Source organism: Castor canadensis, chromosome 2 (genome assembly GCF_047511655.1).
Source record: "Castor canadensis chromosome 2, mCasCan1.hap1v2, whole genome shotgun sequence".
In the NCBI taxonomy this organism is placed as follows: domain Eukaryota; kingdom Metazoa; phylum Chordata; class Mammalia; order Rodentia; family Castoridae; genus Castor; species Castor canadensis.
The window spans coordinates 74,597,176-74,616,356 of NC_133387.1; the positions used below are offsets into that span (position 1 = coordinate 74,597,176).

The 19,181-nt window shown below is 35.5% G+C and overlaps 1 protein-coding gene across 5 annotated transcripts in view; it reads right to left on the minus strand.

Moving 5' to 3' along the window:
* The window catches only part of Etv1 (ETS variant transcription factor 1), a 90,364-nt gene that overhangs the window by 25,788 nt on the left and 45,395 nt on the right, over positions 1–19,181 (minus strand). For all 5 annotated transcript variants that reach the window (XM_074065055.1, XM_074065054.1, XM_074065053.1 and 2 more), the window contains 3 exons: positions 15,464–15,593; positions 12,596–12,784; positions 8,326–8,573 (listed from right to left, as the gene is read on the minus strand). In XM_074065055.1, coding sequence (XP_073921156.1) covers positions 8,326–8,573; positions 12,596–12,784; positions 15,464–15,593 — 567 coding nt within the window. The remainder of the gene's footprint in view (positions 1–8,325; positions 8,574–12,595; positions 12,785–15,463; positions 15,594–19,181) is intronic.

Below are 19,181 nucleotides of genomic sequence, written 5' to 3' on the forward strand. Positions count from 1 at the left end.
GAAAAAATGAGCTGACACATGGCAGAAAAACAAAAAATGTGGCCTTTAGCAAATGATGCTTTATAATGGAAAAGGCTTGGTGGTTGGGAGTGTTACATCTCAGGCACAAAAAGCCAAATTTCACAGAACCATAATCCTCACTAGACTGGATATTACCAAAGACGGTAATGCTTAAAAATATCTAGAGATTCTACAGAAAAAAAGCTACGTATGAGCAGTTATGGGAATGACATGAGAAGGATCAGTTCTAAACTGAACAGTGTTTTATAAATATTATATCATAGGTTTTTGTAGACATTTACAACTTGCTCTTTGACTCTGGAAGGAAAAAAACATATCTGTTTTCCAGTGACCTGAAACCATGTGGAAAACAGTTGCAGTCATCAGTCCCTGTATATCCCTGAAGGATGGATTGTGGCAGCATTACCATGCCTATAGAACGGAAGAGGAAAAACATGGAAACAGCCCAGTCTGTGGTTGCAAACCTGTGACGTACTGCCTGCCACAGCATTATGATAATTTAATATTTAACTTGTAAAGTTTAGTGAATAAAATGGTAGGGACAAAGGTATGGCAGTTTCTTGGAGCTCAAAATTGAAACACTTGACCAAGGTGGGTGAAGAGATGAATTCTAACTCATCATCCAGGAGACAAATTTGGAGAAGAACAAAGCCACTGAAGAGTGAACATACGCTGAATGTTTTTACGTCATTTCTCATTAGCAGCATTGAATTATTAAGTTTTAACTAACCATACTTCCTTCAAAGCTTTAAGAAATATTCACTATTCTTGTAGGAATTACTTTTTAAAATGGTTCAAAGATACATAAGCAAAAATGATGAGATGAATCTGAGTATTTTCAGATGCAATCTTTCATATTTAAAAAAAATCTTAATATGCTGTATAAGTTCCATTCTTAGATGTGCTTAAAGTCTGATGAACATAATATATGGAATAGAACCTAGTAATTATTAGGGGCTGTATATAAAAGCTATAATAGGTTGATTAGGCAAACAGGTGCAGTATCTACGCTGAAATACAGACAGTCAATTTATGATAGTTCATCTTTACGAAGACATGACAGCAATTTGCACTATGTAGAGATTGTAGCTGAAAGGGATGCAAAGGAATTTTCTAGGAAGTAATATGAGATCAAATTTCCCTAGAATATCTATCTCCTGTAAGTAAATGATAAGAAATTATTTTTTAAGTAATACATCTTGATGAAAAAGTTTCTGAGACACTGTTGTAGTAGTAGAGGTAACAAATGCAATAGTAATGATTTGGAGATAAGTTACTGAATAATTTTAGCCTTCTGAATTTTGTTATTTTTTTCTTCAGTGTTTTGCAAGTTTGGTCAGTGGACTGAGGCTCTGGAAAATCATTCCGAATACATAAGCCATTTTGTGTGCTATTTATAAATACAAATATACTATTTCTGTGTCTATACCAATGCAGAAAATAATCACAGTTCCTGTTATTACCTGATGATTTCATCCTAGGAGTTTCATATTAAAACCATATTAAAAACCTTGCAGAGCCCAAGCGACGCTTACTGGAGGTAGCATTAGGAATTATTTCACTACTTTTCACCAACATGGCAAAACACAGAATAACATTCACAACACACAAATCTTTTTCCACCAAGAATGGAAGTCTCTTCATTAAAGTGCCAGCTTGGGTCTGTGGGAATGCCAGAAACATTTCAGCTATAACAGATGAAAATTATACATATTCTGGTTTTAACATATTTTACATAAGGTAAATATATTTTGGTGATTGTTTTATCATTCTCTGCCCACACATGTTTTCTACATGCTGAGGACAGAAAGTAATTCTTTGAATATAAAAGTTTTTTTCTACTGGCCTTTGTCAAAGTCCTACAAAAAAAAAAAAAGTATAGGGGGAACTTGGGATGATTGCTGGAGGATGAAGAATGGATTGATTTAAAATGAAAGATAAAAAGGGTACCTTTTATCCCTTCCAAACAGCTGTTTTTACCTCTGTTTTAGATAGTGCAGCACCTCATTAGCTTGCTTGCAAAGGCTGGATTGAAAGCCCCTGCTGTAGTTAAATTATAAGCGTCAAGTTATCAGGAAGGGGATGAAAGGAAGGAGTGAAGTCCAGTAACGAACTTTGGACAAACTCAAAGTGCATATAAAGAATTTGTAGCTACATGGGCCATTAACTTGCCTCTTTTTCTTCCACCTATCATGCAGCTCTTTCTGGAAGAGCTCCCATAAAAGACTCTTCTTTGATAATCTCAACTTTTAACAGTGCTGTGGTATACCTCTACTTTTTCATTTTATTTAATTTTGGTGATACTGGGAATTGAACTTGGGGATTCATGCTCCCTAGGCAAGCCATGTCCCCAGTCCTTTTGCTTTTAGTTTGTTTCTCAGAGATGTTCTCTCACTTTTGCCTGGGCCTACTTCATCCTTCACTTCAGACCATGATCTTCCTACTGCCAACACCCTAGTAGCTGGGATTACAACTAAGATCCACCTTACTCAGCTTGTTTTTGAGATGGTGTTCTATACTTTTGCCCTAGCTGACCTTGAACCATGATCCTCCCATCTCTACCTCCAAAGTAGCTGGGATTATAGGCACACATTTCCATGCCCAGCAAGAGGTATAATTTAAAAATGAAAACCAAACACATCATAACCATTCATGCCATTTGAGATCTTATATTCTCCTACCTCATGGCAGTGAAATGAAACATCAGCTAATTGTGAAACAAGTTCCTCCACAAATTAAGGAAATCATAGCTATAAAGTCTTAAGGCAGATGGCTGCATGGATCATGTAATAAGCCTTTAAAAACCACACAAAATATTTAATCCAGCCAGGTAGGGTGACGCATACCTGTAATACCAGCACTTGAGAGCTTGAGGCATGAGAATTCAGAGTTGGAGGCCACCCTGGGCTACAAAGGGAAATCCTGTCCCAAAAAACCAAAAACAAGACAGCCAAGCAAACAAAGTAGTCGATAATGTAGGCAACACACTACAAAGGGTTTCCCTTTATCCAGAACAATTATATAGAAAGACATGAACTGTGCCCTGAATTCAGCATTTGGAAGTCTTGGTTGGAGTGGGCTTGCACTGTTTCAGAGAACATTTATGCAACTGATGTTAAGTTACTTAACTTGCATGAGCCTCCATTACTTATTTGTAAGGCTTGGGTGTGGAGAAGGAATTTGAAATAGGTGATCTTCAAGAGCTTTCATGAATATAAAGATTTAAAATTCTATCAAACATCTATTTGCATCCAGTTGAAAACACTGGTAACATTTCCCACCAGATAAGCAATATATGTCTCCCAATTGCCAGAAGTCATAGCAGTAGCAGGAGGAGCATGGACCTAAATTTAAAAATGCAAAAAAAAACCCAAACTAAACCAAACAAAAAAACTCCCAAAACATTCTCTTCATGAAACAAACACCTTTCAGGCTCTACCTGTCTGACTCCACTTCCTCTTCTCTACTTCCTCCTCCCCAGAGTGCTGCGCTCTCCCTCTGTTCTTATCTCAGCCACCTCCCTCTTGCTCCTGAAAGTTTTTCTTTCCCCCTCTTGAATCCCAATTCTTTCATTAAACTGTTCCACCACATGGCTGGGAAGCATCTTTTAAACTGATTAGAATAACAGACAAGACTTCAAAAGCTAAAAACAACGTATTAATGTTACTATCCCCCAGAAGCAATTCTTAGGTTAAGTTTTTTTTTCTTTTTCTTTTTTCGTCGTATGTGCTATGTTGTGTTTTGCCTTGCTTTGTTTTTTGAGATGGTCTTGCTCTGTATCCCAGGCTGACCTCAAATTATTGGCCCTCTTGCTTCAGCCTCCCAAATCCTGGGATTACAAGTATGTACCACCATGCCCGGCTTAAGTTAAGATTTTTGATGTACCCCAAAAGTGTGACAGAACACAGCACTAATGGAAAGATCACAAGTTCTGTGGCCAGATGAATGAACGTGAACACAATGATCTTTCTTCTTGCCTCCAAAGCAGCCCTCAGCACAGACTAACATTTAGGCTTTTAATGAATGAGGCTATAGTGTCATCCTTTTACTTAGCATTTTTCTTCACTTATATAGAAATGATGTGATTATTTTGGGCATTCTTCTTTTTCCACTCTAAATGGGTTGATTTGTCTTAAACAATACTTATTCTGAGTAGAAAGTGGTAAAACAGAAAGCACCTCATAGGCAAAACAGAAGCCACCTATAACCCACTATTTCTGTTTTGGGTCTTATTTTGCATGAGTCCCACCTTACTTTTTCTTTAACTCGGTCTCATTATGTCATTAAATGTTTTTTAGAAGCTGACTTCCAATGTCTGCATAGTATTTCTTTTGCTGGTAGCCATAACTTATTTTACCACTAGTCTGTTCTAGACTTAGAACATCTATCTGTGTGTGTGTGTGTGTGTGTGTGTGTGTGAAACATTCCCTGGGCATCTCTCACTGGTTTTCAAGATGAATTTCTGACAGTAACATTACCTGATCGAAGTATAAGAACATTATCTGTATAGATGTTTTCTTAAGGTCCCCTGAAATAACTATCCTAAACTACCAAAAAATAAAATGAAACAAAATAAAGCACAATACCAACAAACACATACAATCTAATAAAGTACAGTGTTATAAATATCAAAGATATCTGCCACACTGGCATTTCAAAAGACAAAACACACACCTAGACACAAACATGGACAAACAGCCATGAGTCTATACAAAACCGGGTCCTGCATTAGGAGCTCTGGATAAAGCTCTCCAAATGAAGCACTCAACACTTATTTAACTCTTTTTATGTGGTCACTTGGCCATAAGCCAAAAAATAAAAAAGCATGTTGGATTTGGGAAAGCCAACCAACAAACAAAAAAGTCCAGGTACTGTGTTACGGAGCCGGAGCAGGCTACAAAGGAGAAGCAATGACAGTGCCATGCTGTGCTGGACTTTGCAATATAAACCACAATATCATCACCACACTGCATTGGTTCACCAACTTGGCTTCTTAAATATATATTTCTTCTCTTCTCTCTACCTTCTCATCCAAGTTTTCTTTTTTTTTCTCATCCCCCAAATAAGACTTTCTATTCTATTAACATAATATTTTGAATTTTTTATCTTAAATATTCGGCAGTTGAAATTGCACTCCTGTAATTATAATTATACTAATAAACCTTCCATTTCTCATGTCATAATTAATGTCAGGCTTTATTAGAGCACAATCATGCTGCCTTCTCCCTTACAAAGCATCTTTTATTGTCACAACATTTATGGTATATTGAATTAAGCAATAAAGAGTCCTCGAGGCCTTCTGGAAGGATTGCTTTTGCATTATAGATGCTGGATTAACTGACTTAGAAAATATTTTTGGTATTGTCTTTAAATCACATGGAAAATAGCTCCTAATGTGCTGTTTGTTCAACACCAATAGGTAAAGAAAGAAATCAGGTATTCCACGATAAATATATTAGATTTCCTGAGAGGTTATTTAATGTACTCTTAGTAAGGACGAAAAATCTAATGACAGCAAACCAAATATCTAGAGATCATATTGTTGATTGCATATCTGACATACGGGTGTCAATTTCATAGCAGCAATCTGCTGGCCAACAAAATACACTTTGATATCCACAGATTAATTTTTCATAGGCCCTGGTTAAATGATTACTCTATTTCTTTCAAATCATATCCAAAAGCGCCATGTTTACCATTTAATTACTCAAAACAAAAATTCCTGTTGGAAATACTGAAATTAGAATTCAAAGGTATTGTACAACTTTTGGAATTTAAAATATAATTAGAGGGAAGAAAGTACCAAAAAGTTAATAACTCCTCAAACATTAAATAGAATTTTACAAAGCAGTTGAAAAACACATGACACACTTAGAAGAGATGTCCTGCACACCTAAAATAGGATGCTGGCCCATACTCGAGGCTTATAAGTGAGAAAAGCTTTTTTTTTGAGGGTCACACAGTGCCTAACTCTAGCATCTGAAGCATGTATGGCCCACAAATAATGCAATTAACTTTTAGAGAACCAGTCCTCATTAGCCCATCATTATTACTGCCCTCATTAGAATCGTTAACCTCTTTCCTGATGGTTCACATATCCTCAAGAAAAGTAATATGGTTCAATACCACACTATACATCACTGTATGCAACATAGACATCAGAAGATACATGTACAGAAAATCCCAGAATCCGGAAAAGTTCTAACATTAGTCTTTTCAGTATTGTACATATAAAAACATTTCCAGAACACACAAAGAAGCTTAAAATTCTATACGAGTTCCTTTGAATGATTATTTGGGCTAAGTTATATGATTTCCAATAGGTTTTTGAAATTAATGAATTCAAAAACACTACACAAATTAAAATATGGTTTGCGAAATAAGGATATCAGTCAATAGGATTTGAAATATACAGAGGGAAATGTATCCTTTCTATAATAAAGTCTTGATTTGCAGGATTCTTAATTATGGATATCAATGAACACATATAAAAAGTTCTAAACTGAAACCACTATGAGACATTTCAAGATAGTCTCAAATGACAGACCCTGGGGCAAGAATTCAAATAAGGACCTCATATCAGAGGTTTACATTTTTTAAATCATAAATCAGTGAAAAAATGATAAATATACTTTCTCTTCTCTGTCTTTAAAAATATACCATAACTCAGAAGTCCCAAATTCAACATTTAAGGAAATCTCTTAAGATTAGCCCTGGAATAGGATTGAGCCAGTATATAGTCTTCAAATCCTGGCCCACCCATCTCTCTGATTGTCCTCGTCAACCCAATCCAACACTGCATCACACTGAGGGGGTCTTGGGTGCACCTTCAAGCCCTGGCTTCATCCCCTTAGCTCTGCTTGGTGATACACAGGAGCAGTGTGCTTTGCCCTCAGAAAACAAGGCCTGGGACAAGCCTTTCAGGCCACAGAAGTGGATGGACTCAGAGCCAGCTGGGCAGGAAATTCATGAGTCGTGGGAGCTGGTGGTTTTCTAGAAGATGAAGCATGCCTCAGAGTGGCCAGTTCCCTAATCCTTTGAACTCTTTGCCTGGCAAGGAAGGGTGCAAGCAAAGGAAGGCCAGATGGAGACTTTCTCCGTCATAGGGCTCCTCTTGACAAGCTTAGAGGGCAGTTCATAATAAAACAGATAGTTTTATGCAAGTTGGAAACTCAAGACCTGAAAACACGCTTCTTTTTAATTTTCCTTGAGCAGAACTAATATAAAAACTCAACAGTTATTTCTAGGGAGCAACAGTTCCTTCACAAAGAGTGTTCATACTTCTATACCCAGACAAAAGGAAATCACATAGTTCTCAAGCATTTCCACTTCTATAACCATCTATTGACATGGTTAAAAATGTTAAAAATAAAATTTTATAAGTGTATGATACCCCTACACATAATCTTTTAGTTCATACAGTTGTATGAACTAAAGTACCTGAGATGTGTAAAAAGCCTATGTTCCGATTTCCCAGTTTATAGCAGGAAAACTCAAGAGACAAATTAAGTAATTCTTCTAAAGTCTCAAAATTAAATGTTGGCAAATCTGGTGATACCATTTGGAATAGATTTTAAGCCTTCCTTACTTTCAGGAAGGTCTCCTCCCTTTGACAGACTACACTTTGTAGTCTTTCTAATTCACTGAGACAAAGCTTAGCTCCATGAATGAAACATAAATCCACATCTTCCTATGCCTGTCCTTACCTATGGACCCTTGAAATCTTTGAAAAAAATATTTTTTAAGATATAAACAAAAAATGGTCAATATAGAAGAGTATTACTTTATAAAAAGTATAAAGTAATTTTTTACTTTAAATAGTAAAAATGTAAGTTTTTAAATAGTACTGCAGCAGCAAAAAAAGAAGAGAAGAAGGAAGGAAGGGAGGAAGAGAGGGAGAAAGGAAGAAAAGAAAAAGAAAGAAAGAAAGAGAGAGAGGGGGAGGGAAGGAGGGAGAGAGGCAGGGAAGGAGGGAGGGAGTGAGGGAAGGAAGGAAAGAGAAAGAGAAAGAAAGAAAGCATAGAATCAAGAAAAAATACAATGCTATTCTTTTGGGCTGAGTATATGCGCAATTGGATAAATTGCACTTTCTTTGAACTGGCTTCATGTCCAGACACTATTTGATCACCAACTCATGCCAAAATCGTTCCATATTGCAATCCTTCATTTATAGAGAAAGTTTCATATAAGGGATAAAATCAGCAAGATCCCACTTAAAAAATAGCCAAAAAACACACCATCTGACAACAGCACTAATAAATTGACAAAGGAGGTATGTGAAATTCCACAGATGCACAGGCTTACCTGAGTCATATGCAAAATCTCTGGGTTCTTGTTTAATCATCAGAGGAGGGGGGAAGCTTTGGCTGGCCGCACTGCCAACCATGGTGTTATGTTCATATACTGGGTCGTGGTACTCTTGCTTAAAGCCTTGTGGTGGGAAGGGGATGTTTGGCTCAGACATCTGGCGTTGGTACATAGGACGTCCTTCCCTTGGCATTGTTGGCAAAGGAGGAAAGGAATTACAGGGTTCAGAAAGCTGGCGACGAAATCTGGGAATAAGAGAGTATGTTTCAGATAAATGGTGACTCAGAATATGCTCTAAAATACTGGTTTAATTCTTAACTGCCAGTGAATAAAAATAATAGCAAATTAACCAAAATGAAAATATTTAATGAGCACTACATTTTTTTTCTTAGGTCAGTAGCAATATGATTTTTAATCATATGATCACTTGTGTTCTCCTTCTTATCCATCCCTTCCAATCATTTTGGTACATTATGTAAATTAAAGGTATACTGTGAGCAGAGATAAGAAACCAATGAAATATTTTGTGTAAATATGGGTCCTAACAGCTAATGTACACTATTTAAGCCAATTGGATTATTTATATAACTTCCACAAGAAAAGATTCTCAAATAATTATATAACAAGAAAGAGCAGGAAAAATAGTCTGATCTCAAAGCGCATCTCTATTAATCTTGTTACCAAACTAATCAGCAAACAAACCAAAACAACCAAAATTTAATTGTATTGGTTTTCTTTCCTTGGCTATAAGTTAAGAAGGAAGTAAGACAGCAATGACTCTTTTCTCAAATCAGAAGACTTTTAATTCTTTAACAATGTTTCAATTAACCTTGTGTTCTAATAAGAAATGGAACTCAGTATTATGGGTACTTCAATCCAAGCTGCTAGTCTTTTTTTTTTTTTTTTTCATTAACCATCTCTTTCCTGTTAAACAGCAGCACAGAACATACTGGCTTCCAACATTTTGACAAAAATAAGCATAAATATGCATTGGCCCATTAAAGATGAAGAAAATATTTGTTGCATAGATCCAGGGCAACTGAGGCTGTGAAGTCGTAGAGAAGTTCTGAGGACTTAGCAGAAGGCTGAAAGTGCGTCCCATGGTTCTTCATTCTTGGTTATACTGTGTAACGACTGGCTAATCACATAAGGTTCTCTTCTGGATTCCTCATCCGTAACATCACTGACCCACCACAAAGATGTGGATTAATTAAAGATTTAAAAGTGCTCTAAAAATGCCCCAGGAGTGCTTAAAAATAACCTATAAAATATATCTATGAGAAAATATTAGCCTATTACCCCCCCACTCAAAGCATTCCTGAAACTTTAATTTAGAAAGTTAGAGTTTAATTCTGTTGATGTTAAATGATAAAAATGTAGAAGCTAAAGAATAGCAAAACAATTGTTTTAGCATTTCTAAGAACACTCCATCCTGCGATTTAACTCTAGGCTCACAGGCTGCCATGGAAAGTACTGAAATTCCACCTCCAACTGCAGAAAATAAACTTAGAAACTCGGGTACTGCGAAGAAGTTAGGCTGGCTGGCACTGCATTCAATTTCCCTCCTCTTGCCTATTTCATTAGCCAAAAAAGAGAAGCAGAAATTATCATTAGGAACTGTCAAGGAGTGAATCAGAAAATTGAAAGTTGAAGATAAAATAAGAAACCAGCTCACTTGTGAGGCCTTAAAAGGAAGTTAGTAATGCTTGTTCTGAAAGCTTTGTAAGGAATCAAGCCACTTGTTTTCACAATTCGACCCGATTCCAGTTGTTTCTTGCTGGAGACCATGTGCACATCAAACACACATGCTTCATGGGAGACCGAATGGTTTGGGTGCCATTCTTATGAAAGCCACTGACCGGTGGTAAAGAGAAAGTGACTGAAGAAGCTTCTGGAAGATTAATGGGTAAGGAGAGCATGCTGATGAACTCCTGGGCAAACAAAATGCAGGATGTAAGTGTGAGGGAGCACTGAGAAAAAGAGACAGGGTTCTTCCACAGTGGGCTCAGGAAAACGTGCCAAAGGGCTGGCCCAAGGAGTGCAGTGAGGCCGAGGAAGGGAAGCAGAGTGGGGGCCAGTTGGCCACAAAGTCTTCCCAGAGTGAGGTGGGGTGCCTGGGTAGGAGGGGGCTATCTGGGGAAAGGCTCTGTTCCCACAGCAAATCTGCCATTTATAACCAAGGGACTGTCATTTGTTGGCCAGAGCCCTCTAAGAAATCCTCAGCAGAAACATAAGGCTTCAGAGATTTTTCTGGGATTGGCCAGCTGGTATGTCCTCAAGGCGCAGTTGGGGGCAGTGGGAAAAGACCCTGAGCTTACCTCTTGTAGTTCCGGGCCGGCTGTTCTCAGTCTCAAATATTTGACTTCAAGTTGAGAAACTAAAATGGATTTGGCTAAAGCATTTCCAGTTAGGTCATCTAAAAACAGGCAGAGTGCTTACTCAGCAGTCACCTTCCCTAAGAATTAGCTAGTCTACACAAAAGAAAAACTATATAGCCTATAACTCTGTCACTCACTTGAAGTGCGAGGGGCTCATTTAGAAAGAATTGTGGGAAATCATCAGAAGTGGACAAAATCAAACTTGCTTTTTATGTTCATATTTTTCTTCCTTTTAGCCCTGCACAATGCGCATCTGTTTAATGGCCCACCCTGTAGTAAGCATCCTTTCATCTGTATTTACAAAACTGTTTATACAGATGCACTTGCCATTTTGCTCTGACAAAGTCTCAAGTCTACCGGGTGAGAAGGGAAAAAATAATAGGAAGCATTTAATAACTAAAACATGAGAGGACTCAGCGATGGAAGCAAGGGTGGAGAAGATGCAGCTCTGTTTCACATTGGAAAACATGCTTTCATCTTACTCCTTCATACCAAAAAGAGTTACTGAATTTGAGACTGAGTCCATTAAATAACCTATAAAGAGCAGATTTGAGTGCTTCCTCATATTCAGAAAGTTGCCTGTGGTGCATCTTTTGTTTTCCTCTGCTGATTTGCAGGATTCCTTTGGCTGAGTTATTTTTATAATTGTGTGTCAGAGATAGTCATGGCTCTGGCTTATGAATAAGTGTTCAGGAATTTGGGGGTCAATTGTCAAATGCAGTCTTTATTAAGAATTGCATTATATAACTTCACAATTAAAAAATACAAAAAAAGAAGGCAAGAGAAACTCAAAACTCATCACTTCTTAACTACTTTACTACATTTTAATACTGGTTATGTTCTTACATTATATCTGCTATGTCTGTAGGATTAAAATACTGTGTCTTCCCAACTAGCACTCAGGATTGTCATCAAGACAGTTCATAGTCAGCCATGGATCAGTGTCACATCATGGACTCAGCGAATGCCACAGATAAGACCTTTATGCTTTTCTCCCTTGGAATCTATTACTAAACACTTACCCCAAGAATCAGTAGTTACACACAAATGTGAGATAAAAGGGAAAAGGAGATTTGCTGTACATAATCAATATGTATTTTAAGTCATGTATTAAGACAATATCTCAGGACCTCTAAAAGTCTTCCAATATTTTACTTAAACATGGCTTTCTAGGCTGGTGGAGCTGCTCAAGTAATTGAGTGCCTGTCTAGCAAGTGTAAGGCCCCAAATTCAAACCCCAGTGACACCAAAAGAGGAGTAAAGCATTTCCCATTACAGCATTCTCACTAGTTCCATGCTCCCTTTCTTGCCTTGCTCCTTTTTAAGTATCAAAATTCAGTCTCTGTCTCTTAAATATATATTCTCAGTGTCCAGTGGGGTCTGCTAACATTAAATATTCATCACTTGCAAAGAATGGCAAATACTTTTAATCAAATAAGTTATACTCTGCACAACTATGTATAGCTAAACCATCCAATCTAAGGTAGAGAACCTAATTCCATAAGCCACCTACTAAAATTAGCTTCCTAACTTTATAGAGTAAGTACAGACATATGCTCATAGAAATGGGATGATCTGATTTAAAGTTTAAGTGAAGCAATTTAATTCAAGCAAAGCAAAAGGAAAATGTTCAAATGTCAGTATATAGATTAATTTTCCATTTCAGCAACCAATTTAAATGTTTATAAAAGGAATGTTTATAAATGACCTTCTCCACAAATAATTTATGAGTATAGATTAGAGCAAGCTCTTTCTAAAAGTATTTTGCACAGATGTGCAAAATTAACATGCACACCTTAAAATTACTGTAAGTCTTCAGAATTGGTAATAGGAATTTCCTCCAAGAATGGTAAACACACTTTCAAAAACAAATGGTATCTGCAGTTTACCTGTGGTCCATGGGGTAGGTGCTGTCTGGTATGGACTGCGGTGGAGGGAGATGAGCTGGGAAGGCCCGATCAGGTTTCGGGGTGTGGGCTGAGTTTGGAGATGCATGGTGTAGTGGGGACACAGGAGTGCTGGATGGAGTCGGGGGGTTGGAGGGCCTCATTCCCACCTGTGGCTTCTGATCGTAGGCACTGCCCAGGGAACAAGGAAAAGAGAACATTTACTGCTTTGGAGCAATAAAAAAAAAAAAACAAAGCCCAATGCTAGGGAAAAAATACTTTAGACTTAACTGATAAAGAATCTAACATTTTATGGGTTTTGTGTTTTAACCCCAGAACATGTAAACTTAAAAGTCACTATACCCTTAAACAGTAAATAAGACAATACAAGATCTTATTACGATGTAATACATATAAAATGTATATTTTTGTATATATAAGGAAAAAAACCACTGTCAATGAAGCAGTGGTACTATTTCCATCTACTCTTGATGCAGCCCTGTAAGTCTGATTGATCTTTCCTATCATTAATTAGTGCTGGTTTTATGACTCTTCACCTATATTACATTTTAAACAACTAATATCAGCTTAATGAGATGGAGACTATATTTGGTTTGCCTTTATTTGTGGTGGAATTTTAAGGCAATGCTTTCATCTTTTTACATGTTTTTATATTAAATCAGTGTGCATAGCATTAACTTCCTCATATGGGATAATAAAGATTAATGAGGCAAATTAAAATGTCTCTGATATATTTAAGCTTTCTTGGAGTAGAAGAATGAGTATAAAATAATGTTATTAAGAATAAAATCCTATTATCCACTCACAATTACAAAAGAATAAAATGAGTAAGCTTGATTTTATATTATGAACTTAAATCGCCTTCCTATGTGTGACTTTGGGAATATGATGTAACTAAATTCTGCAATCTCTAAAATGTTCTACTAAAAACAGATTTTACTTAAGTTTCTGAACAAAAACTATATTTCCAGGTTAAATCATTATATTTCCTTTTATTTGTTTGTTTTCTTATTTTTTGCCAATACTGGGAATTGAACTCAGGGCTTCACACTTGCTAGAGAGTTGCTCTACCTCTTGAGCTTTTTTTTGCCAGCCCTATATTTCTTTTTAAAATAAAAAATGTCAATGCACATTTTTCTCTAAAGAGAAATGTTTCTTTTTTTAATTGACATATTTAATAATTATTATGCCATCAATACAATAGAATTATATACAAATGCAAAAATATGGAAGTCAAGGAATATGTAATACCTACACCTCCTCTAGCCTTAAAATAAGTCAATTGTCCTTGTACAAAGAATTTTGTGTTTGATTCTACCTAAGTTCTTCACTAGTATTTCTGAATGAAAATCTCTTCTTTTTATATGTGGCTTATTTGACTCACTTCCATGAAAGACTTATTTTTCTATCCTTTAGGATATTATTTCTCCCCCATGAAATGTGTATCAAATTATATTGTTTGTAGAGAAATAGAAGTACCAAAATGTATTGCCTTTGCCATATATCACTATGAGAATTACTGGTCCCCCCAAAAGCCTTCAAATATTCAGGCTGTTCCTTTACTGTTAATTTATGAATGTAAGATATATCATATAAAATACTAGTGATTTCATAGTCACAGTTCTGATCAGTGCTGACCTGCAATGAAAATTCTACACTTAACTGGTTCATTGATTGGAAATTTTTCAATATGTTAAAAAACTATATTGTGGATACACAGCACCTTATGGAGAAAATGTAAAAGCTAAAACTAAACCATAAAACACAGGTTGATCAATATTGTCTTATCTGAACTCAATTTGCTTTAATAGTTAGCTCCTATAGTGATCTTTTTTATAAAAGCTTTGTAGTTTCAACTGAGCTGGTTCATCACTTCAGGCTCTGGTAAACCTCTTAGAATAGCAGATATGAAAGAAAAGTTTATAAGAACAAACAGTAATAAAATACCAAAGCATTGGTCAGTTGCCATGAGATGGTAAGAAAATCTAAGTGTCATGAATCTTATATATTTGGGGTAGAAAAAGGATATATAACAAACATATGAAGAAGCAGAGAACCCTTTGGATCATAATGCATTATAAGCCTGAACTGACATAACCTATAAAACAGTAGAAATATTTTGGAATCATTTTTATAATTTTCCAAACCAATTCCTTTTAAGAATTAAGTTTCCACTGTAATTGAGAGTAATATTCAATATACAGAGCCAGCTTTTTCTTTATGCAATTAGAGGCCAATATGAAAAGAAAAAGCCTGCAATTTAGCATGAAGGATTTTTAATGAACATATATGTTATCAAATTTTCTAACAAATGAACAATGTACTTTTACCGCACCCTCCTTTATTGTCATCAGAAGTACCCAACTGGCTTTTTAATAGATAATAGCCTCTGCTAAGCCTTATAAAGTTCTAGTTTTATTGCAATTGTCCATAAGCACATCTTATAGATCATCTACAAAGCCTGTCAGATAACTAATGTACTGCTTAGACTTGCCAAATGTTTCATTTTTTTTCTACAAACTATCTAAAGTGCATAATGCACTCATTCTAATGGGAACCTTCAAATAAGACCTTGTGCCAAATAAGACCCTTTTTTCAAACCCAAGATGCATGACTACAGTAGAAAAGCAACTAATGATTGGGATGAATACTATTGCTTTAAAATAATCTTAACAGTGTGTGATTGTGGAGTAAATGGTTCTTTAAGAGTTCTGCTAAATGTGTTACCTAATTAGCCTGTTATATAAATGAAGATGTAACTCACAACGTTGACTTCAGGTTTTATATTTCTGTGAACTTTTTGTTTCAATAAGCACCTCCACCTTGTATGCACACACTTGGCTGCTTTACCTGACATTGTACAGGCACTTTTCTCCATAGCTGAATTTAAAGGGCTGCTCTTGGCTGCACGCAGAGCTGAGTTCTGAACATGGACTGTGAGGTTCTTTCTTGATTTTCAGTGGTAGGCCATGAAAAGCCACTAAAAAAACAAGACAACACAAAAATACCCACAGAAATTAAGTGCAGTTAGGAATTAAGTATGTTAATCTGTTTTACTTCTCTTGTTTAAAATATCATAGACACTTCATATTAACTTACATATGTAAGAAAAATATTTGATGAATTTCAGTGGCAGAAAAGGTTCTGAAGGATCTCTGTATAGTACTTTTCTGCTTTTGTGTAACAAAATACATGCCTGAATTTCCTCTCTTTAAGTAAATCAAATCACTAGTAATTTGCTTAGCTGATACTAACAGTGCTAGCAGCTCAGTTTTCAGAAAGCAAGTTTTGAAAACATTTCAAAAAGATTCCTAATGACTAAAGCAGAAAAAAATTACAACTGATTGGCCAAGTATCACCTGATATCTGGAATATAAAAGCATTACTGAAAGGAAAATATCTCAAACACATCAATAATAATGGTTTAATGGAATGTCAACTGGTCTATGACAAAGAAAATCCAGGCGTCAGTCCAGAGGAAACTCAGGATACTTTGGGAAAAAAATACAACATCTTTAAGGCCAATGGTTATTTATAAAATAGGGATTAAAATACCTGTCTATCTAATTACTTACCAGAATTATGAAAATGAAATAAGGAAAACATGAAAGTTATCTGTCACATGCAATTCATGATAAATATTCTTTATCTTGATTTTTCTTTTACATGTGACTTAATGTATTTATGCTTAATGCATGGTTAATGTATGTGCATTCACTTATGCTAAATATAATTTAGGGGTTATATAATTTGAGATGTATATTTTTACATAAAAGTGTACTTTATTGCTTTAAAACCAACAGATAATTATCACCCTATCCATTTTTGTCCTTCTATATAAAACTGAAAACTATATAATAGTCTAACAGAATAATCAACATTTTAGCATAAATGGGGAACTAGTTTTTTAAAAAAGGAAAAGTTACATGAGAATGAATTTTATGGCTTGGCATGGTTGGCACCTGTCTGTAATCATTCCTACTCAGGAGGTGAAGTCTTGAGGGTTGCCAGTTCCAGCACATTTATTAAAACTATATCTCAAAAACAAAGTAAAACCATAAAAGGCTGGGCATATCTCAAATGGCAGAGCATGTGCTTGGCAAGAAGGCATCTCTAGGTTCAATTCCCGGTATTGCACACACAAAAAAATGTTTTATTTTATAAAGTTCAATATCTGCAAGTATGGCTAATCAAGAGATAAACACTGAAAGAACACAAATTTTAGGGACTTATTGTAACACCTGTAGAAAATGGAATTAAAATGCAAAATATTAAGTGTGCTTTTTATAAAGGAAGACCTAACAAGAGAAACATGGTTTATGCTGCCATTCAACCTTAGTTATGCCAGTACAGAATTATAAATGTGTATTAGCTTCGATGCCGTACAAAATTTTAATATAAGAATTGGATATCAAGAACTATGGAGAGTGGTAGAGGGGGTAAATCCAAGTATAAAGTATAATATATTTGATACATTGTAAGAATCTTTGTAAATGCCACAATGTACCCCCATTCAGCACTACAACAGAGAAAAAAAAAGAAAGAAAGAATTATCAAGTTTCAGGAAGATATACACTGTGTATTTCTATGTGCACAAAATTTTGATGGAAATGTTCAATCATACTTGAGTTATAAGGAATACTTTAGAAAACAAATTGCTAAGTAAGCAAATTTTCCTTTAGTTGTCTTAGGAAAATTTAATAATTACACTGAGTGTTGTTTCAAGTATTTCCAGTGTATGCATAGGTGTGTGTACACACATGCTAAATGTGATTATTCAAGGTAGAGAGAAAATAGAAAAAGAAAAGAAATCTTACACATCTCCCTATGTCAAGGGTGCTCATATGCACTAATTTTACCAAATCAGAAGTTATAATTTATGGGGGCTGGTAATGTGGCTCCAGTGGTAAGCGTGCCTGCCTAGCAAGCATGAGGCCCTGAGTTCGAACACCAGTGCCACCAAAAAGCAAAGGAAAAAAGAAAGGAATGTCTGAAATAAACAAAGCCTCTAAAAATAAAAGAAAGTTATAATTTATGGGCTGGAGGCATAGTTCAGTGGTAAAATGAAACATGTCAAGGCCCTGGATTCAACCCCAGCATCAAAAAAGGAAAAAAAAAAGTTATAATTTATTAAGGTAGTAAATCTAAGACATTTTAATATAAACTGGGTATTAAATAATTGGATAAATATTTTGTTGGATGAGATAGTGGCATAGTAGTTGTATAAAAAAGTTTAATGTTAGAGCTTCATTAAGTCTTAACACATAAAATACTGTGATATCTGAATTTTCACTAGTATGGGTCAAAAGCTGGATAAGGTTTTATTACCTTCCCTTTACATTTCTTTGAGTTCTAAATTTTCATGATAAATGTTTTCAATATATTAAAAAAACCTAGAAAGCATTCATATAATTCTATAAGAAAATTCTCTCCTGTGCAATGTGATGCCTGTGAGTCTGTTGGTGAACTGATTCTTAGAATAACAAATATTGTATGGTACAACATTTGCAATAAATTAACCATAACTAATTACTTCTTTGAACATATACACCAAAATGTATACACTCAAGCTTTAGTGCTTTGGATTAAGAATTGAGATCTACATTTTCCCAAGGAAAAATAATAGCAACATAAGAGGAACCCAATTTGTACTCAAAAGATATAACAAATCATATTATAACTGAGAACCAGATATAATTTATGTGAATAAAAACTTACGAGACCTAAGGATCTAATAAACCTATAGTGTAATACAAAGCTTATTACACTTAGCAAAATGGCAAGGATAGCCAAGACTTTTATGTGTAATATTATATTTCATTTTGCTTAATTTTTTATTTACTTATTTATTGGCAGTATCGGGGTTTGAACTGAGGGTCTCACACCTGCTAGGCAGGCACTCTACCACTTGAGCCATGCCTCCAGCTGGCCTTGGACAATTGTCCTCCTACTTATGACTCCCACATAGCTGAGAGTACAAATGTGAACCATCATGCCTGGCTTGATTGTTGATATGGGATCTAACTAACTTCCCCCATCCCCTCCTCCTGGCCTCCAACTGTGATTCTCCATCTCCACCTTCTGAATATCTGGGATTACAGAAATGTATTGCCATGCCCAGTCCTAATGGTACCATATTTGTAAGGTCTTTGTGACCATGAGGTATGACAAGACTAGTGAATAGGATCCAAAAAAATATTGAACATAAAATTTAAAAAACAACAAATCTGGTTTCACTGAAATTAAACACCTCTCTTTATCAAAAGACATCATTAGAAGAATGCGAAGCCACAAGCTTCAAGATGTTTGCAATGGAACCATCTGACATCCAATTCTCATTTAACATAAGAATTGTTACAAATCAATAATATAAGACAAATCACCAACTAATATGTTCAAAAGAATTGAACATGCACTTTGTAAAAGAAAACATCCACTGGCAAAACAGAAAAATAACAAACAACAAATGAAAAGGTATTCAAAAATCTTTACTCATCTGAAAATTGCAAATCAAACCACATAAGCTTATCACTACACCCTAGAATGGCAGACCTGATGTTCCTGTTGT